Consider the following 18,225-nt stretch of genomic DNA (forward strand, 5'->3'; position numbering starts at 1 on the left):
GGCTCCTGAGGGGAACAACCCCAACGCTCCCGGACCCGGGCCAGGAGCTGCTGCCCCCCACGGTCCTCGTGACCCCCACGGTCCTTGCGATCCCCACGGTTCTCGTGACTCCCACGGTCCTCGTGATCCCCAGAGTCCTTGTGATCCCCACGGTCCTTGCGATCCCCACGGTCCTCCTGATCCCCACGGTCCTCCTGATCCCCACGGTCCTCGTGACCCCCACGGTCCTCCTGATCCCCACGGTCCTCCTGATCCCCACGGTCCTCCTGATCCCCACGGTCCTTGCGATCCCCACGGTCCTTGCGATCCCCACAGTCCTCGTGATCCCCACGGTCCTCCTGATCCCCACGGTCCTCGTGATCCCCACAGTCCTCGTGATCCCCACGGTCCTCCTGATCCCCACAGTCCTCGTGATCCCCACAGTCCTCGTGACCCCCATGGTCCTCGTGACCCCCACGGTCCTCGTGACCCCCACAGTCCTCCTGATCCCCACGGTCCTCGTGATCCCCACGGTCCTCGTGACCCCCTTCCAGCTGAGTGCTGGAACCATGGAATGAACCAGGACCTGGGACAGCAGGGGAAGGACACAGCCTGGAGAGGAACAGGAAGCTGCTGGGTTCTCCTCCATCCCTGCCTCAGCTTCTCCTCCATCCCTGCATTGGGACCTCCTCCATCCCTGCCTCAGGATCTCCCCCATCCCCGCCTCGGGATCTCATGCATCCCTGCATTGGGAACTTGCCCATCCCTGCCTCAGGATCTCCTGCATCCCTGCCTCAGGATCTCCTCCAACTCTGCCCTGGGATCTCCTCCATCTCTGCACCGGGATCTCCTCCATCCCTGCCTCAGGATCTCTCCCATCCCTGCCTCGGGATCTCTCCCATCCCCGCCCCGGGATCTCCCCCATCCCTGCCTCGGGATCTCCTCCATCCCTGCAATGGGATCTCCTGCATCCCTGCCTCGGGATCTCCTGCATCCCTGCCTCAGGATCTCCTGCATCCCTGCCTCGGGATCTCTCCCATCCCTGCCCCGGGATCTCCTGCATCCCTGCCCCGGGATCTCCTCCACCCCTGCCTCAGGATCTCCTCCATCCCTGCCCCGGGATCTCCTCCATCCCTGCCTCGGGATCTCGCCCATCCCCGCAATGGGATCTCCTCCATCCCTGCCTCAGTTTCTCCTCCACCCCTGCCTCGGGATCTCTCCCATCCCTGCCCCGGGATCTCCCCCATCCCTGCAATGGGATCTCCTCCATCCCTGCCTCAGTTTCTCCTCCACCCCTGCCTCGGGATCTCTCCCATCCCTGCCCCGGGATCTCCTCCATCCCCGCCCCGGGATCTCGCCCATCCCCGCAATGGGATCTCCTCCATCCCTGCCTCAGTTTCTCCTCCACCCCTGCCTCGGGATCTCTCCCATCCCTGCCCCGGGATCTCCCCCATCCCTGCAATGGGATCTCCTCCATCCCCGCCTCGGGATCTCTCCCATCCCTGCCCCAGGATCTCCTCCATTCCCGCCTCGGGATCTCCTCCATCCCTGCCTCGGGATCTCCTCCATCCCTGCCCCGGGATCTCTTCCCTCCTCCTCCCAGCCCATCGCACCCAGGACAGGCAGGGATTTGTTCCCAGTTAACAATTCCAGGTGCAGGAGAGCAAAGTCCGCCCGGCAGCCTCGGGGCCAGCAGAGGGTGCGGCCTGTCCCTGTCCCTGAGGGCACCCCTGGAACGGGAACGGGGCTGATCCTGGATCACTTCCCTGTTTTTACGGGCAGTTTTTGTCCCAGGCACAGGAGCAGTTTAATCCTACATGGAAGTGACTCGGGCAGCTCTGCCCACCCCTGCTGGAACGAGGAGCCCGTTCCTCACCCCGGACAGGAAACTGAGGCACTCGGGCTCTCCTGAGCCTCCCTGTGATCCAGAGCCCAACCTGGCTTAATTCACATTCCCCAAAGTCGCTTTGGGATAAAAGTTCGAGTCCAGGAAAGATTCCCGGTGCCAGGATTCCAGCAGCTCCTTTGGGAAGAGCTGGAGCACCGCGGGCAGAGCTCCCTCTCCTCACCCCCCGTCTGATTTCTAACTGCACCGCTCCAAACCATCGAGGGTTTAACGGAGTTTTCCAGCCAAATCCAGGTTTCTCCCGGGCGCAGGCTGATCCCGAGGGGAGGGGAATTCCAGCCAAGGGATCCTGGTTTTCCAGCTGTGGTTTTGGGGTTTCCCTGTTCCCGCCTGGCGGAGAAAGGGATCAGAGAAGCTGGGAAGTGCTGCCTCTGGATAGGGATCCCTGCAGCCTGTGCAGCCCCGGGGCTATTATGGGATGTCAGCTTGGCTGCACACGCCACGGGGACGCTGCAGCATTCCCTGGGTCGCATCCAGCGCTCCCTCACCAAACCGGAGATTCGGCGCCTCCACGGCGGAGCAGGGATCGTGGGATCGCGGATCCATGCCGGCAGCTCACAGGGAAAACCGCTCCTGAGCTGCTGCTGATCCCTGGGCAGCCACGGAAACCCACCCCAAACCCGGCCCCGCCGTCTGCCTTCTCACCCACCCCAAATCCCCCGCCAGGGCACACACCCCAAATCCTGAAATCCTGCACTCTGGCTTCTCCCAGGAGCTTTCCAGGCCCCAAACCCCAAATCCTGCACTCTGGCTTCTCCCAGGAGCTTTCCAGGCCCCAAACCCCAAATCCTGCACTCTGGCTTCTCCCAGGAGCTTTCCAGGCCCCAAATCCCAAATCCTGCACTCTGGCTTCTCCCAGGAGCTTTCCAGGCCCCAAATCCCAAATCCTGCACTCTGGCTTCTCCCAGGAGCTTTCCAGGCCCAAATCCCAAATCCTGCACTCTGGCTTTTCCCAGGAGCTTTCCAGGCCCCAAATCCCAAATCCTGCACTCTGGCTTCTCCCAGGAGCTTTCCTGGCGCCAAATCCCAAATCCTGCACTCTGGCTTTTCCCAGGAGCTTTCCAGGCCCCAAATCCTGAAATCCTGCACTCTGGCTTCTCCCAGGAGCTTTCCTGGCCCCAAATCCCAAATCCTGCACTCTGGCTTCTCCCAGGAGCTTTCCAGGCCCCAAACCCCAAATCCTGCACTCTGGCTTCTCCCAGGAGCTTTCCAGGCCCCAAATCCCAAATCCTGCACTCTGGCTTCTCCCAGGAGCTTTCCAGGCCCAAATCCCAAATCCTGCACTCTGGCTTTTCCCAGGAGCTTTCCAGGCCCCAAATCCCAAATCCTGCACTCTGGCTTTTCCCAGGAGCTTTCCAGGCCCCAAATCCTGAAATCCTGCACTCTGGCTTCTCCCAGGAGCTTTCCTGGCCCCAAATCCCAAATCCTGCACTCTGGCTTTTCCCAGGAGCTTTCCAGGCCCCAAACCCCAAATCCTGCACTCTGGCTTTTCCCAGGAGCCTGCCAGGGCACACATCCCAAATCCTGCACTCTGGCTTTTCCCAGGAGCTTGCGGGATTCCAGCCGGGAACGCGCCGAGCGCTCGCACCAGCAGGGATTCCACAGGGAGAAGGGAACAGAGACCCCGGTGAGCACCGATCCCAGCGCCGAGACAGCGGCTGTGGGATCGAGTTCTGCACTGTGGGATCGAGTTCTACACACTGTGGGATCGAGTTCTACACACTGCGGGATCAAGGTCCACACTGCAGGATCGAGTTCCACACTGCGGGATCGAGTTCCGCACTGCGGGATCGAGTTCTACACACTGCGGGATCGAGTTCTACACAATGTGGGATCGAGTTCCACACTGTGGGATCGAGTCCTACACTCTGGGATCTAAATTGCAGCGGGAACGGGAGCGGGAGCGGGAATAAGAACGGAAATAAGAACGGAAATAAGAACGGGCAGGAGCCGAGCGCCCGGGTTTGAGCCCGGCTGCTCTGGGAGCGGTTTCACCCCTGCAAACGGCACAGACCAGCTTCTGTCGGTCCTCTATGGACTGCAGGTACTGCTCCTTGCCCTCCTTGGACTCGTCCTTCTTCTTCAGGTAGGGCTCGATGGATTTGTACTGCGCGTAGAAGTTACTCAGGTCCTGCGGCGGGACAGCGCCGGGATCTGGTTATGGGGCTGCGGAGACGCGCGGATCCACCCCAAAGCCCACCCCTGCTCTCCGAGCCGTGGGGCCCTGACCCTTCCCTTCCCGCCGCCCCTCCCAAATCCCCTGCTGGCACAGGACTGACACCTCCAAGCCCTCCGGGAGCCGGCACTCCCTCCCCAGCGCCGCCACATTCCTGCCAGGACGCACCGGGGCCGCCCTGACCTCGGTGGCTCCCGCCAGGCGCCGCGCCCGGCCCCGCACTCACCGGGACCAGGTCCTTCACCACGTACATGTGGGGCAGGGGGTAGATCTTGGTGACTTTGCTGAGGTCACCGTCGATCTTTTTGATGCAGGCCAGCGTGTTGCCCCCGGCGATGTTCATGGCGCAGGAGCCGCAGATCCCTGAGGGGGAAAAGCGGAGCAGGGAGTGGGGTTCTCCTTCCTGGCCCCAAAAACGGCCCTGGGCTGTGCTGGGGAAACGCTACTCGACTCATCCCAATCCAGCAGGATCCCGAAAAACCTCTTCCCAACCCGCCAGGGTCTTGGAAAACCCCCTCCCAACCCGCCAGGGTCTAGGAAAACCTCTTCCCAACCCGCCAGGGTCTTGGAAAACCCCCTCCCAACCCGCCAGGGTCTAGGAAAACCTCTTCCCAACCCGCCAGGGTCTAGGAAAACCCCTTCCCAATCCGCCAGGGTCTAGGAAAACCCCTTCCCAATCCGCCAGGGTCTAGGAAAACCCCCTCCCAACCCGCCAGGGTCTAGGAAAACCCCTTCCCAACCCGCCAGGGTCTTGGAAAACCCCCTCCCAACCCGCCAGGGTCTAGGAAAACCTCTTCCCAACCCGCCAGGGTCTAGGAAAACCTCTTCCCAACCCGCCAGGGTCTAGGAAAACCTCTTCCCAACCCGCCAGGGTCTTGGAAAACCTCTTCCCAACCCGCCAGGGTCTTGGAAAACCCCTTCCCAACCCGCCAGGGTCTTGGAAAACCTCTTCCCAACCCGCCAGGGTCTTGGAAAACCTCTTCCCAACCCGCCAGGGTCTTGGAAAACCCCTTCCCAATCCGCCAGGGTCTAGGAAAACCCCTTCCCAATCCGCCAGGGTCCTCACCCATCCCAGGAAACCTCCTGGAAATGCGCTTCCCAACCCTCCGGGATCCTCACTTATCCTAAAAAAATCTCTTCTCACCACACCAGGGTTCTCATCCATCCCAGAAAACCTCCTGGAAAGGCGCTTCCCAACCTTCTGGGATCCTCACTTATCCCAAAAAGTTTCTTCTCACCACACCAGGATCCTCAGCAATCCCAGAAAACCTCCTGTAATGTTTCTTCCCAACCTTCTGGGATCCTCACTTATCCCAAAAAAGTCTCTTCTCACCACACCAAGGTCCTCATCCATCCCAGAAAACCTCCTGGAAAGGCGCTTCCCAACCTTCTGGGATCCTCACTTATCCCAAAAAGTCTCACCACACCAGGGTCCTCACCCATCCCAGGAAACCTCATCACTGATCCTGGAAAGGCTCTTCCCGACCCTCCAGAGACCTCGCCCATCCCAAAAAATCCCTTACTGTTCTATCGATGTCCTCACCTGTCCTGGAAAACCTCTTCCCAAGCTGCCAGAGTCCCAAAAAACCTCTTCCCAATCCACCCGATTCCCAAAAACCCCGCTCCCACTGCACCAGGGTCTTCATCCATCCCACAAAACCCCGGAGGAGAAAAACGCCGGAATTCGCCACCGGGGCCCAACGTTTTTGACCTTCAGTGAGGATCAAACACGGGAGCTGCTTCCATCAACACCATAAAAAAGCTCCTTTCCCCAGCAGGAAATGAGGCTTCCATCTGGGGAGGGGAGAGCGTCCAGCTCCGCTCTGGGCTCAGCGGCACGGGGTGGGAGCCGAGAGAGGCGTAAAATAAATTTTAAAAGTACAACAAAAAGTGACATTGAAGCTGCAGCTTCCCGGGGCCGGCAGGGACGGAAGGGATCTCTGGGAGCCGCCCAGTCCAACCCTGGAGCAGGTGACGCTGTGTCACCTTGGTTTTTCTGAGTTTTTTAAAGCCTTTTGATTGTTCATAAGATGGAGTCAGACCTTTTTAGCTACTGCACAACGTTAGGAGCAGTTTTTGCCTTTTCTCACTCATGTAACATAAACAAATCCTTTGTTCTTCATTCTCTGTCCTTTGTTTGCACATTTCTAACCTGAAAACAATTGTAACTGACGGCTGGTCCGGCCAGTTGCCTGAGAGGTGATAACTCAAAAAGCCAGACCCACGAATGTACAAAAAGTAAGAAATAACCAGGCAGAGGGGCTCTGGGCTTGGCTCAGCCTTGGGCTCTCTTGGAGGAACTCTCTGCCCTGCAAAATCTCTCGTCTCTGTGTGTCACCCTGGTTTTTCTGAGTTTTTAAAACCTTTTGATTGTTCATAAGATGGAGTCAGACTTTTTAGTTTCTGTACAATAATAGGAGCAGGTTTTGCCTTTTCTCACACGTGTAACATAAACAAATCCTTTGTTCTTCATTCTCTGTCCTTTGTTTGCACATTTCTAACCTGAAAACAATTGTAACTGACAGCTGGTCTGGCCATTCGGCTGGGAGGTGAAAACTCCAGAAGCCAATCCACAGCCAGACCCACAAATGTATAAAAAGTAAGAAATAAACAGGCAGAGGGTTCTCTGCTTTGGTTCTCAGCTTTGGCTCTCCCGGAGGAACTCTCTGCCCTGCGGAAATCTCGACTCCGTGCGATTGCTCTGCGTCTCCCGATCACGACGCCGGAATGTGTCCAGCGGGGTCTGGGACTCCCCGGGCACTGTCCAACCTTTTTTGTCCCTAAAAGCCTGGCCTGGTCCTTCCTTCCTGCGCTGGGAGGGCACAGGACGGATCCAAGCTGCAGCAAAGCCCCAGGTGTGCCGCTGCTCACAGGAACAGTTGTCAGAGGAGGTGCCCAGCGCCCCTTTTCCCCCTAAAACCTGGAATCCAGGCTGATCCCGTCCTTCCTTTCAAACCCTCGGAGGTCACGGCGTGGCTCCGAGCGACAGCCGACCCACAAAACGCTCACAAACCTCCCTCCAACTCCATTCCCTCTAAAAGCAGGAGTTCCACCCCCGGGAAAGAACCTTTCCCAAACGTTCAGCTGGAGTTTTTGTGTTTCCATTTGTGGCTGCTGCTCCTTGTCCTGTCTCTGGGCACCACCGGGAAGAGTCTGGGATCGTCCCCTGATGGACCAGCCCCTGACACCCCCTGGAAATATTCGTAAGGATTGACAGGATCCTCATCTCTGGGACAAACAGGCCCAGCTCCAACAGCCTCTCCTCACGAAAAGGGAATAAAAACCGCCCGGATCATGCCCGGAATTCGGGAATGTGACCCCTCTTCCCCCAGGCACGAGCTCCTTCCCCTCGTGCCCTCCCAAAGGAGAGAGGAGGGACCAAAAATAGCCCAACAAACGGCTGGAATGACACCTCTGACGGCGTCCCGGGCGCCTGGCACTGCCACCGCTCTCCCTCCCACTGCAGAAAAGCTCCCAAGCATTTTCCAGCCAGCTGGGGAGGGCGGCAGAGCCGGGAGCACGCGCCTGCAGCGGGAATGCGGCATCGGGGGGTGCCACAGAGGGGCAGGACGGAACCAGCCTGGCCTGAAAACCCGTCTTGTCCGGGTAAATATTCACAGTTCCAGCCCAGGAAGAGACCTGGCTGTGCGGGAACCCCGCTCCTCCGTGTGGAATTCCTGCCCTGCTGTGCAGATTCCAGAGGAAAAGGCGCCTCGGGAGCGCTGATGTCACCTTGGTTTTTGAGGTTTTTAAAGCCTTTTGATTGTTCATAAGATGGAGTCAGACTTTTTAGCTACTGTACAATATTAGGAGCAGTTTCTACCTTTTTCCCACAGATGTAACATAAACAAATCCTTTGTTTTTCATTCCCTGTCCTTTGTTTGCATATTTCTAACCTGAAAGCAATTGTAACTGACGGCTGGTCCGGCCAGTTGCCTGAGAGGTGATAACTCAAAAAGCCAGACCCACAAATGTACAAAAAGTAAGAAATAAACAGGCAGAGGGGCTCTGGGCTTGGCTCAGCCTTGGGCTCTCTCGGAGGAACTCTCTGCCCTGCGATATCTCTCGTCTCCGTGTGTCACCCTGGTTTTTCTGAGTTTTTAAAACCTTTTGATTGTTCATAAGATGGAGTCAGACTTTTTAGTTTCTGTACAATAATAGGAGCAGTTTTTGCCTTTTCTCATACATGTAACAGAAACAAATCCTTTGTTCTTCATTCTCTGTCCTTTGTTTGCACATTTCTCACCTGAAAACAACTGTAACTGACAGTTGGTCTGGCCATTCGGCTGGGAGGTGAAAACTCCAGAAGCCAATCCACAGCCAGACCCAAAAATGTATAAAAAGTAATAAATAAACAGGCAGATGGGCTCTGGGCTTGGCTCAGCCTTGGGCTCTCTCGGAGGAACATCTCTGCCCTGCGAAATCTCTGTCTCTGTATGATTGCCTTGTGTATCCTGACCACACGCCGCTTTCCATGGCTGTGCCAGACAAAACTCCTCCGGGCACCACCTGCCCCGAGACTGCCCCTGCCTGCAGACCCACCTCGTTAATCCAGAGTCATTCCAGCCAGGAATGCAATCCCACGGCTCAGCAACCCAGCAGAACCCCGATCCACGGTCATTCCAGCCAGGAATGCAATCCCACGGCTCAGCAACCCAGCAGAACCCTGATCCAGAGTCATTCCAGCCAGGAATGCAATCCCACGGCTCAGCAACCCAGCAGAACCCCGATGCAGAGTCATTCCAGCCAGGAATGCAATCCCACGGCTCAGCAGCCCAGCAGAACCCTGATCCACAATCATCCCAGCCAGGAATGTAATCCCACGGCTCAGCAGCCCAGCGTGACCCGTGAATCAGGAGTTTTTCCCAGCCCCAGACCAGGTTTGGGAGCGGCCACAACCCCAAACCACCGATGCCCATCTCCTCAGCCCGGCCCTGCCCCGGGCCAAAGCGCCACGGAGAAGATTCCTGGAGCGGTTCCTCGAAGGCCCGAGCGCTCTCCCGGCTGCAGCCCGCCTGATTCCCGCAGCAGCGCCGGCACAGCCCCTGCCGCTCGCTCCCATCCCACCGCTGCCCTCCCGGCCTGGCCGCTGCAATCTGCCCCTGGCTGTCCCCGCGCCGCGGGAGGCGGCAGACGAAGCAGACAGGGGAGAGGAACTGCAACAGCTGGGAGCTGTGGAAGGCACAGCTGGAGCTGGCAGCTGTGTCACTCCACCCCGGGTCACTGCGGCGCTCCATCCCCGCTCCGGGAGGGCAGGGGGCTCCGAGCTCTCGGGGGTCCCGCGCGGAGCGCACGCAGCATTCCGGGCGGGAATCCCCTGTCCTTACCCTCCCGGCAGGACCTGCGGAACGTCAGCGTGGAGTCCATCTCGTTCTTGATCTTGATCAGGGCATCCAGCACCATGGGCCCGCACCTGCGGCACAAACCCCGCGTCAGGCGCGCCGCGGGGCCGGGGCCTCGCCTCTGCGCCCGCGCCCAGCCGCACCTGGAAGGGTTTGCACCTGCTCCCCATCACTCCAGGGATCCCAGGGGCCGGCGGGGATCTCGGGGTCAGCAGGGCAGCCCGGGGGCAGGCGGGGCTCACACGGACAGCTGAGGGCTCGGCCAGCGCAAGCCCCGGTGACCCGTGCTGGACCCTGCCCGTCCCCGGGAGTGACAAGGGACACGGGACAATTTCTGTCATTCTACACTCAGTGACCCGTGCTGGACCCTGCCCGTCCCCGGGAGTGACAAGGGACACGGGACAATTTCTGTCATTCTACACTCAGTGACCTCTGCTGGACCCTGCCCGTCCCTGGGAGTGACAAGGGACAGGGGACAATTTCTGTCATTTTACACTCAGTGACCTCTGCTGGACCCTGCCCGTCCCTGGGAGTGACAAGGGACAGGGGACAATTTCTGTCATTTTACATCTCAGTGACCTCTGCTGGACCCTGCCCGTCCCCGGGAGTGACAATGGACAGGGGACAATTTCTGTCATTTTACACTCAGTGACCCCTGCTGGACCCTGCCCATCCCCAGGAGTGACAAGGGACACGGGACAAATCCCCCAGGACAATTTCTGTCATTTTACATCTCAGTGACCTCTGCTGAACCCTGCCTGTCCCCGGGAGTGACAATGGACACGGGACACATCTCCCAGGACAATTTCTGTCATTTTACACCGTACTGACCCGTGCTGGGTGACAGCCCTGCCCATCCCCGGGAGTGACAAGGGACATGGGACACATCTCCCAGGACAATTTCTGTCATTTTACACCCAGTGACCTCTGCAGGACCCTGCCCGTCCCTGGGAGTGACAAGGGACACGGGACAAACCCCCAGAACAATTTCTGTCATTTTACACTGCACTGACCCATGCTGGGGGTCGCCTGTGACAGCCCTGCCCATCCCCAGGAGTGACAAGGGACACGGGACACATCTCCCAGGACAATTTCTGTCATTTTACACTCAGTGACCTCTGCTGAACCCTGCCTGTCCCCGGGAGTGACAAGGGACACGGGACAAACCCCCCAGGACAATTTCTGTCATTTTACACCCAGTGACACCTCTGCAGGACCCTGCCCCACTCTGTGACAGCCCTGCCCATCCCTGTGAGTGACAAGGGACACGGGACAAATCCCCCAGGACAATTTCTGTCATTTTACACCCAGTGACACCTCTGCTGGACCCTGCCCCACTCTGTGACAGCCCTGCCTATCCCTGTGAGTGACAAGGGACACAGGACACATCCCCCAGGACAATTTCTGTCATTTTACGCCGCACTGACCCGTGCTGGGGGTCAGCTGTGACAGCCCTGCCCGTCCCCAGGAGTGACAAGGGACACGGGACAAACCCCCCAGGACAATTTGTGTCATTTTACACCCAGGGCACCGCCCAGGGATGATTCACTGGGCAAGGCCACCCCAAAACCGGAGCTGTAGCTCCTGTGGGTTTTGAGTAGGGGCTGGGAGATCTGGGGAAGGGCTTGGGGTGGATTCCTCTGCAGGAGCTCCTGGAAGAGTTTGGGGTGGATTCCCCTGGAGGAGCTCCTGGAAGGGTTTGGGGTGGATTGCTCTGGAGGAGCTCAGGGAAGGGTTTGGAGTGGATTCCTCTGCAGGAGCTCCTGGAAGAGTTTGGGGTGGATTCCTCTGGAGGAGCTCAGGGAAGGGTTTGGGGTGGATTGCTCTGGAGGAGCTCAGGGAAGGGTTTGGGGTGGATTCCTCTGCAGGAGCTCCTGGAAGGGTTTGGGGTGGATTCCTCTGGAGGAGCTCCTGGAAGGGTTTGGAGTGGATTCCTCTGCAGGAGCTCCTGGAAGGGTTTGGGGTGGATTCCTCTGGAGGAGCTCCTGGAAGGGTTTGGGGTGGATTCCCCTGGAGGAGCTCAGGGAAGGGTTTGGGGTGGATTCCCCTGGAGGAGCTCCTGGAAGGGTTTGGAGTGGATTGCTCTGGAGGAGCTCAGGGAAGGGTTTGGGGTGGATTGCTCTGGAGGAGCTCAGGGAAGGGTTTGGGGTGGATTCCTCTGCAGGAGCTCCTGGAAGGGTTTGGGGTGGATTGCTCTGGAGGAGCTCAGGGAAGGGTTTGGGGTGGATTCCTCTGGAGGAGCTCAGGGAAGGGTTTGGGGTGGATTGCTCTGGAGGAGCTCAGGGAAATCCAGGCACAGCATCCATGGGAAGGTTCCCAGAGAAGAATTCCTTCCAGTATCCCACCCAAACCTGTTCCAGAGAATAATTCCTTCCAGTATCCCACCCAAAGCTGTCCCAAGGAAGAATTCCCTCCAGTATCCTACCCAAAGCTGTCCCAGGGAAGAATTCCCTCCAGTATCCCACCCAAACCTCTCCCAGGGAAGAATTCCCTCCAGTATCCCACCCAAAGCTCTCCCAGGGAAGAATTCCTTCCAGTATCCCACCCAAACCTGTTCCAGAGAATAATTCCTTCCAGTATCCCACCCAAAGCTCTCCCAGGGAAGAATTCCCTCCAGTATCCCACCCAAAGCTCTCCCAGGGAAGAATTCCCTCCAGTATCCCACCCAAAGCTCTCCTCTTTCCGTTCAAACCCCGCTCCTGACCCCTGCCAGCTCACGGCCTGGCCATGGGGAAAGCTGCTCTCCCCCTTCGTTAGCAGCTCCCAAATAAACGAGGTTCGTTAAAGCCGCCAGCCCCTCATTTAGCAGGGACACGGACAGGTGTCACAGCGGTGTCACAGCGGTGTCACAGCACAGTGTCACAGCGGTGTCACAGCACGGTGTCACAGCGGTGTCACAGCACAGTGTCACAGCACAGTGTCACAGCGGTGTCACCTCTCCCTGCGGGGACAGCGGCACTGGCAGAGCCCAGGCACGGGAAAACAGGAGCTGGGGGAAAATCTGCTTTGTCCCGGGATAGCACCCATGGTGGCTGAGGAAAATCTGTCTGTTCCTGTGGAAAATCTCCCTTTTCCTGTGGAAAATCTGCATTTTCCCGTGGAAAATCTGCATTTTCCTGTGGAAAATCTGCTTTGTCCTGGGATAACACCCATGGTAGCTATGAAAAATCCGCCTTTTCCTGTGGAAAATCTGCTTTTTCCTGGGATAACACCCACAGTACCTGTGGAAAATCTGCTTTTTCCTGCGGAAAATCTGCCTCATCCTGGGATAACACCCACAGTACCTGTGGAAAATCTGCTTTTTCCTGCAGAAAATCTGCCTCATCCTGGGATAACACCCACGGTGCCTGTGGAAAATCTGCTCTTTCCTGTGGAAAATCTGCTTTTTCCTGTGGAAAATCTGCCTTTTCAGTGGAAAATCTGCCTTTTCAGTGGAAAATCTGCCCTTTCCTGTGGAAAATCTGCTTTGTCCTGGGATAACACCCACGGTGCCTGTGGAAAATCTGCCCTTTCCTGTGGAAAATCTGCCCTTTCCTGTGGAAAATCTGCCTTTTCAGTGGAAAATCTGCCCTTTCCTGTGGAAAATCTGCCTTTTCCTGTGGAAAATCTGCCCTTTCCAGTGGAAAATCTGCCTTTTCCTGTGGAAAATCTGCCTTTTCCTGAGGAAAATCTGCTTTTTCCTATGGAAAATCTGCCCTTTCCTGTGGAAAATCTGCCTTTTCCTGTGGAAAATCTGCCTTTTCCTGTGGAAAATCTGCCTTTTCCTGAGGAAAATCTGCTTTTTCCTGTGGAAAATCTGCCCTTTCCTGTGGAAAATCTGCCTTTTCCTGTGGAAAATCTGCCTTTTCCTGAGGAAAATCTGCTTTTTCCTGTGGAAAATCTGCCCTTTCCTGTGGAAAATCTGCCTTTTCCTGGGATAACACCCATGGTGGCTGTGGAAAATCTGCTTTTTACTGTGGAGAATATGCTTTTTCCTGTGGACAATCTGCCTTGTCCTGGGATAACACCCACAGTGCCCGTGGAAAATCTGCCTCTTCCTCTGGAAAATCTGCCTTTTCCTGGGATAACACCCACGGTAGCTGTGGAAAATCTACTTTTTACTGTGGAAAATCTGCCTTTCCTGTGGAAAATCTCCCTTTTCCTGTGGAAAATCTGCCTTTTCCTGGGATAACAGCCAGGGTGGCTGCGGAAAATCTGCCTTTTCCTGTGGAAAATCTGCCTTTTCAGTGGAAAATCTGCCTTTTCAGTGGAAAATCTGCCTTTTCAGTGGAAAATCTCCCTTTTCCTGTGGAAAATCTGCCCTTTCCTGTGGAAAATCTCCCTTTTCCTGGGCTAACACCCATGGTGGCTGTGGAAAATCTGCTTTTTCCTGTGGAAAATCTGCTTTGTCCTGGGATGACACCCACGGTGCCTGTGGAAAATCTGCCCTTTCCTGTGGAAAATCTGCTTTTCAGTGGAAAATCTGTCTTTTCCTGAGGAAAATCTGCCCTTTCCTGTGGAAAATCTGCCCTTTCCAGTGGAAAATCTGTCTTTTCCTGTGGAAAATCTGCCTTTTCCAGTGGAAAATCTGCCTTTTCAGTGGAAAATCTGCCCTTTCCTGTGGAAAATCTGCCTCTTCCTGGGATAATACCCAGGGTGGCTGAGGAAAATCTGCCTTATCCTGTGGAAAATCTGCCTTTTCTTGGGACAACACCCATGGTGGCTGTGGAAAATCTGCCTTCTCCTGTGGAAAATCTGCTTTTTCCTGTGGAAAATCTGCCTCATTCTGGGATAACACTCATGGTGCCTGTGGAAAATCTGCTTTTTCCTGTGGAAAATCTGCTTTGTCCTGGGATGACACCCACGGTAGCTGTGGAAAATCTGCCCTTTTCCTGTGGAAAATCTGCCTTTTCCCGGGATAGCACCCAGGGTGGCTGCGCCCACGAGGAGCTGCTCCGTGCCAGAGGTGAGCAGCCCCACCCTGGCCCTTCCCTGGAGCTGGGATTGCTCCCGGGCCCCATTCCCAAGGGACACGCACTTGTTCAGGTCCACCTCGTAGGTCTGCATGCGGGGTTTGTCCCCGGCCTTGTCGGGATCCCATCTGTAGATGGCGAATTTCTTCAGCCGCGGAGCCGCCGCCGCCGCCGTCTGCACCTCCCGGAGCACCTGGAGCCCGGGAAAAACAGCCTCAGAGCCCGGGGAAAACAGTCCCAGATACCACCCTGGATCCTGGGAAAAACAGCCCCAGATCCAACCTCAGAACCAGGGAAAAACAGCCTCAGAGCCCGGGAAAAACAGCCCCACATACCACTCTGGATCCTGGGAAAAACAGCCTCAGATCCCGGGAAAAAACAGCCACAGATCCCACCCCAGATCCCAGGAAAAACAGCCCCAGATCCAACCCCAGAACCAGGGAAAAACAGCCTCAGAGCCCATCCTGGAGCCCGGGAAAAACAGCCTCAGATCCCGGGAAAAACAGCCCCAGATACCACCCTGGATCCTGGGAAATAAAGCCCCAGATCCCAGGAAAAACAGCCCCAGATCCAACCCCAGAAACAGGGAAAAACAGCTCCAAGATCCTGAGAAAAACAGACTCAGATCCCACCCTGGATCCCAGGAAAAACAGCCACAGATCCCACCCTGGATCCAGGGAAAAACAGCCCCAGGTCCCGGGAAAAACAGCCACAGATCCTGGGAAAAACAGCCACAGATCCCACCCCAGATCCTGGGAAAAACAGCCTCAGATCCCAGGAAAAACAGCCACAGATCCCATCCTGGATCCTGGGAAAAACAGCCCCAGATCCCATCCTGGAGCCCAGGAAAAACAGCCCCAGACCCAACCTCAGAACCAGGGAAAAACAGCCTCAGATCCCATCCCAGATCCTGGGAAAACAGCCTCAGATCCCACCCTGGATCCTGGGGAAAACAGCCTCAGACCCCATCCCGGAACCCGGTAAAAACAGCCTCAGATCGCAGGGGAAACAGCCTCAGATCCCACCCTGGATGCTGGGAAAAACAGCCTCAGATCCCACCCTGGATGCTGGGAAAAACAGCCTCAGATCCCACCCTGGATCCTGGGAAAAACAGCCTCAGATCCCATCCCAGATCCTGGGAAAACAGCCTCAGATCCCAGGGAAAACAGCCCCAGATACCACCCTGGATCCTGGGAAAAACAGCCCCAGATCCCAGGAAAAACAGCCCCAGATCCCATCCTGGATCCTGGGAAATACAGCCCCAGATCTCATCCCAGATCTAGGGAAATACAGCCTCAAATCCAGGGAAAACAGCCCCAGATCCCATCCCGGATCCTGGGAAAAACAGCCCCAGATCCCACCCTGGAACCCAGGAAAAACAGCCTCAGATCCAACCCCAGAAACAGGGAAAAACAGCCTCATATCCCATCCCAGATCCTGGGAAAACAGCCTCAGATCCCATCCCGGATCCTGGGAAAAACAGCCCCAGATCCCATCCTGGAACCCAGGAAAAACAGCCTCAGATCCAACCTCAGAACCAGGGAAAAACAGCCTCAGATCCCATCCCGGATCCTGGGGAAAACAGCCTCAGATCCCATCCCGGAACCCGGGAAAAACAGCCTCAGATCCCAGGGAAAACAGCCTCAGATCCCACCCTGGATCCTGGGAAAAACAGCCACAGATCCCACCCCAGATCCTGGGAAAAACAGCCTCAGATCCCAGGAAAAACAGCCCCAGATCCCATCCTGGATCCTGGGAAATACAGCCCCAGATCTCATCCCAGATCTAGGGAAACACAGCCTCAGATCCGGAGGAAAACAGCCTCAGATCCCATCCCGGATCCTGGGAAAAACAGCCCCAGATCCCATCCTGGAGCCCAGGAAAAACAGCCCCAGATCCAACCTCAGAACCAGGGAAAAACAGCCTCAGATCCCATCCCAGATCCTGGGAAAACAGCCTCATATCCCAGGAAAAACAGCCCCAGATCCAACCTCAGAACCAGGGAAAAACAGCCTCAGATCCCATCCCAGATCCTGGGGAAAACAGCCTCAGATCCCATCCCGGATCCTGGGAAAAACAGCCCCAGATCCCATCCTGGAGCCCGGGAAAAACAGCCTCAGATCCCAGGAAAACCAGCCTCAGATCCCATCCCAGAACCCGGGAAAACCAGCCTCAGACCCTGGGAAAAACAGCCTCAGATCCCATCCCGGAACCTGGGAAAAACAGCCTCAGATCCCATCCCGGATCCTGGGAAATACAGCCTCAAATCCAGGGAAAACAGCCTCAGATCCCATCCCAGATCCTGGGAAAAACAGCCTCAGATCCCATCCTGGAGCCTGGGAAAAACAGCCTCAGATCCCGGGACAAATAGCCTCAGATCTCATCCTGGATCCTGGGAAAAACAGCCCCAGATCCTGGGAAAAACAGCCACAGATCCCACCCTGGAGCCTGGGAAAAACAGCCTCAGATCCCATCCCAGATCCTGGGAAATACAGCCCCAGATCTCATCCCAGATCTAGGGAAAAACAGCCTCAGATCCGGAGGAAAACAGCCTCAGATCCCATCCTGGATCCTGGGAAAAACAGCCTCAGATCCCAGGGAAAACAGCCTCAGATCCCATCCCGGATCCTGGGAAACCAGGCTGAGATCCCGGTAAAACCAGGCTGAGGTGCCCCCAGGAGGGGTGCAGGAGGAGTTATGGACACGTGTGTGCGGATGGAAACCGTCTGACCCGCACACAAACACGCCGATCTACAGACACGCACAGGATAAAGCCACCCACACGTTTACACGCCCCGAGCACAAACGCACGGACACGCGTGGAAACGCGCGCGGAGGCCGCCACCACGCTGCACGACGCGTTTTATATATTATAGAACACATTATATATGATACATGCACTTAAATATATAAACTTTACATGACTACATACGCACAAACGTTTCTATGTGTGTATACATACGTGCACACTGCTTATTGTGCGCTCTATTTATAAATTACACGTGTTTATAAATTATATGTAGGTGTTTATAAATTATATGCGTGTGCTTGTATATTCTGCTGACTGTCCTTGTAACGATATAATTACAGGTTTATTTTATTTATGAAGTGTGTTTGAAGTGATAGCCTATGTATCCATATATTCTGTATATTCTATATAGAATATAATTATATATATTCTATATAGAATACATAGTATATATACACATATTCTACATAGACTATATTGTCTGTATATACTATATAGATATATATTTTATATGGCATAAATATATTCTGTATGTGCTATATGTATTTATACAGTGTATATCACACATTCTATAAAACACATCACGTTTGTACGTATTTATATAAATACTGTATGTATTTATATAAATAAATACACACATATATGTATATGTAGGTATACAATGCATTTTATATGAGATGAATTTATGCATGCTATGTGTGTGTTTATAAATAGATATATAAAAATGTATATGCATAAGCATGAATATATATGCGTCCGCATGTGCGTCCATTGCTTATTGTGTGTTTTATTTATAAATTATATGCGTGTGTTTGTAAATTGTATGTATTTGTATATTCCACTGACTGTCCTTCTAATGATATAATTACACGTTTATTTATACACTCTTCCCAGATTTTACTGCATCCCAGAACCCCTCTGGAATTCTCCCCCTGTCCACCCCAATTCCCTTCCAGACCCCACACACCGTCCTGGCACCCCAATTCCAGACCCCACACACCCTCTCTGCACCCCAATTCCCTTCCAGACCCCACACACCCTCCCTGCACCCCAATTCCAGACCCCACACACCCTCTCTGCACCCCAATTCCCTTCCAGACCCCACACACCCTCCCTGCACC

At 55.4% G+C, this 18,225-nt stretch overlaps 2 protein-coding genes across 3 annotated transcripts in view; both read right to left on the minus strand.

Moving 5' to 3' along the window:
- LOC131378693 (uncharacterized) overlaps positions 1-9,373 on the minus strand; it is a 17,814-nt gene extending 8,441 nt beyond the window's left edge. For both annotated transcript variants that reach the window (XM_058423305.1, XM_058423304.1), the window contains exon 1: positions 5,331-9,373. In XM_058423305.1, the coding sequence (XP_058279288.1) occupies positions 8,180-9,298 (1,119 nt within the window). In that variant the 5' untranslated portion in view covers positions 9,299-9,373 and the 3' untranslated portion in view covers positions 5,331-8,179. The remainder of the gene's footprint in view (positions 1-5,330) is intronic.
- SDHB (succinate dehydrogenase complex iron sulfur subunit B) overlaps positions 1-18,225 on the minus strand; it is a 37,738-nt gene that overhangs the window by 18,571 nt on the left and 942 nt on the right. The window contains exons 2-5 of the mRNA XM_040084396.1: positions 14,421-14,548; positions 9,389-9,474; positions 4,288-4,424; positions 3,900-4,016 (exon numbers count right to left, since the gene is read on the minus strand). Coding sequence (XP_039940330.1) covers positions 3,900-4,016; positions 4,288-4,424; positions 9,389-9,474; positions 14,421-14,548 — 468 coding nt within the window. The remainder of the gene's footprint in view (positions 1-3,899; positions 4,017-4,287; positions 4,425-9,388; positions 9,475-14,420; positions 14,549-18,225) is intronic.

Source organism: Hirundo rustica, chromosome 22, assembly GCF_015227805.2.
Source record: "Hirundo rustica isolate bHirRus1 chromosome 22, bHirRus1.pri.v3, whole genome shotgun sequence".
In the NCBI taxonomy this organism is placed as follows: Eukaryota; Metazoa; Chordata; class Aves; order Passeriformes; family Hirundinidae; genus Hirundo; species Hirundo rustica.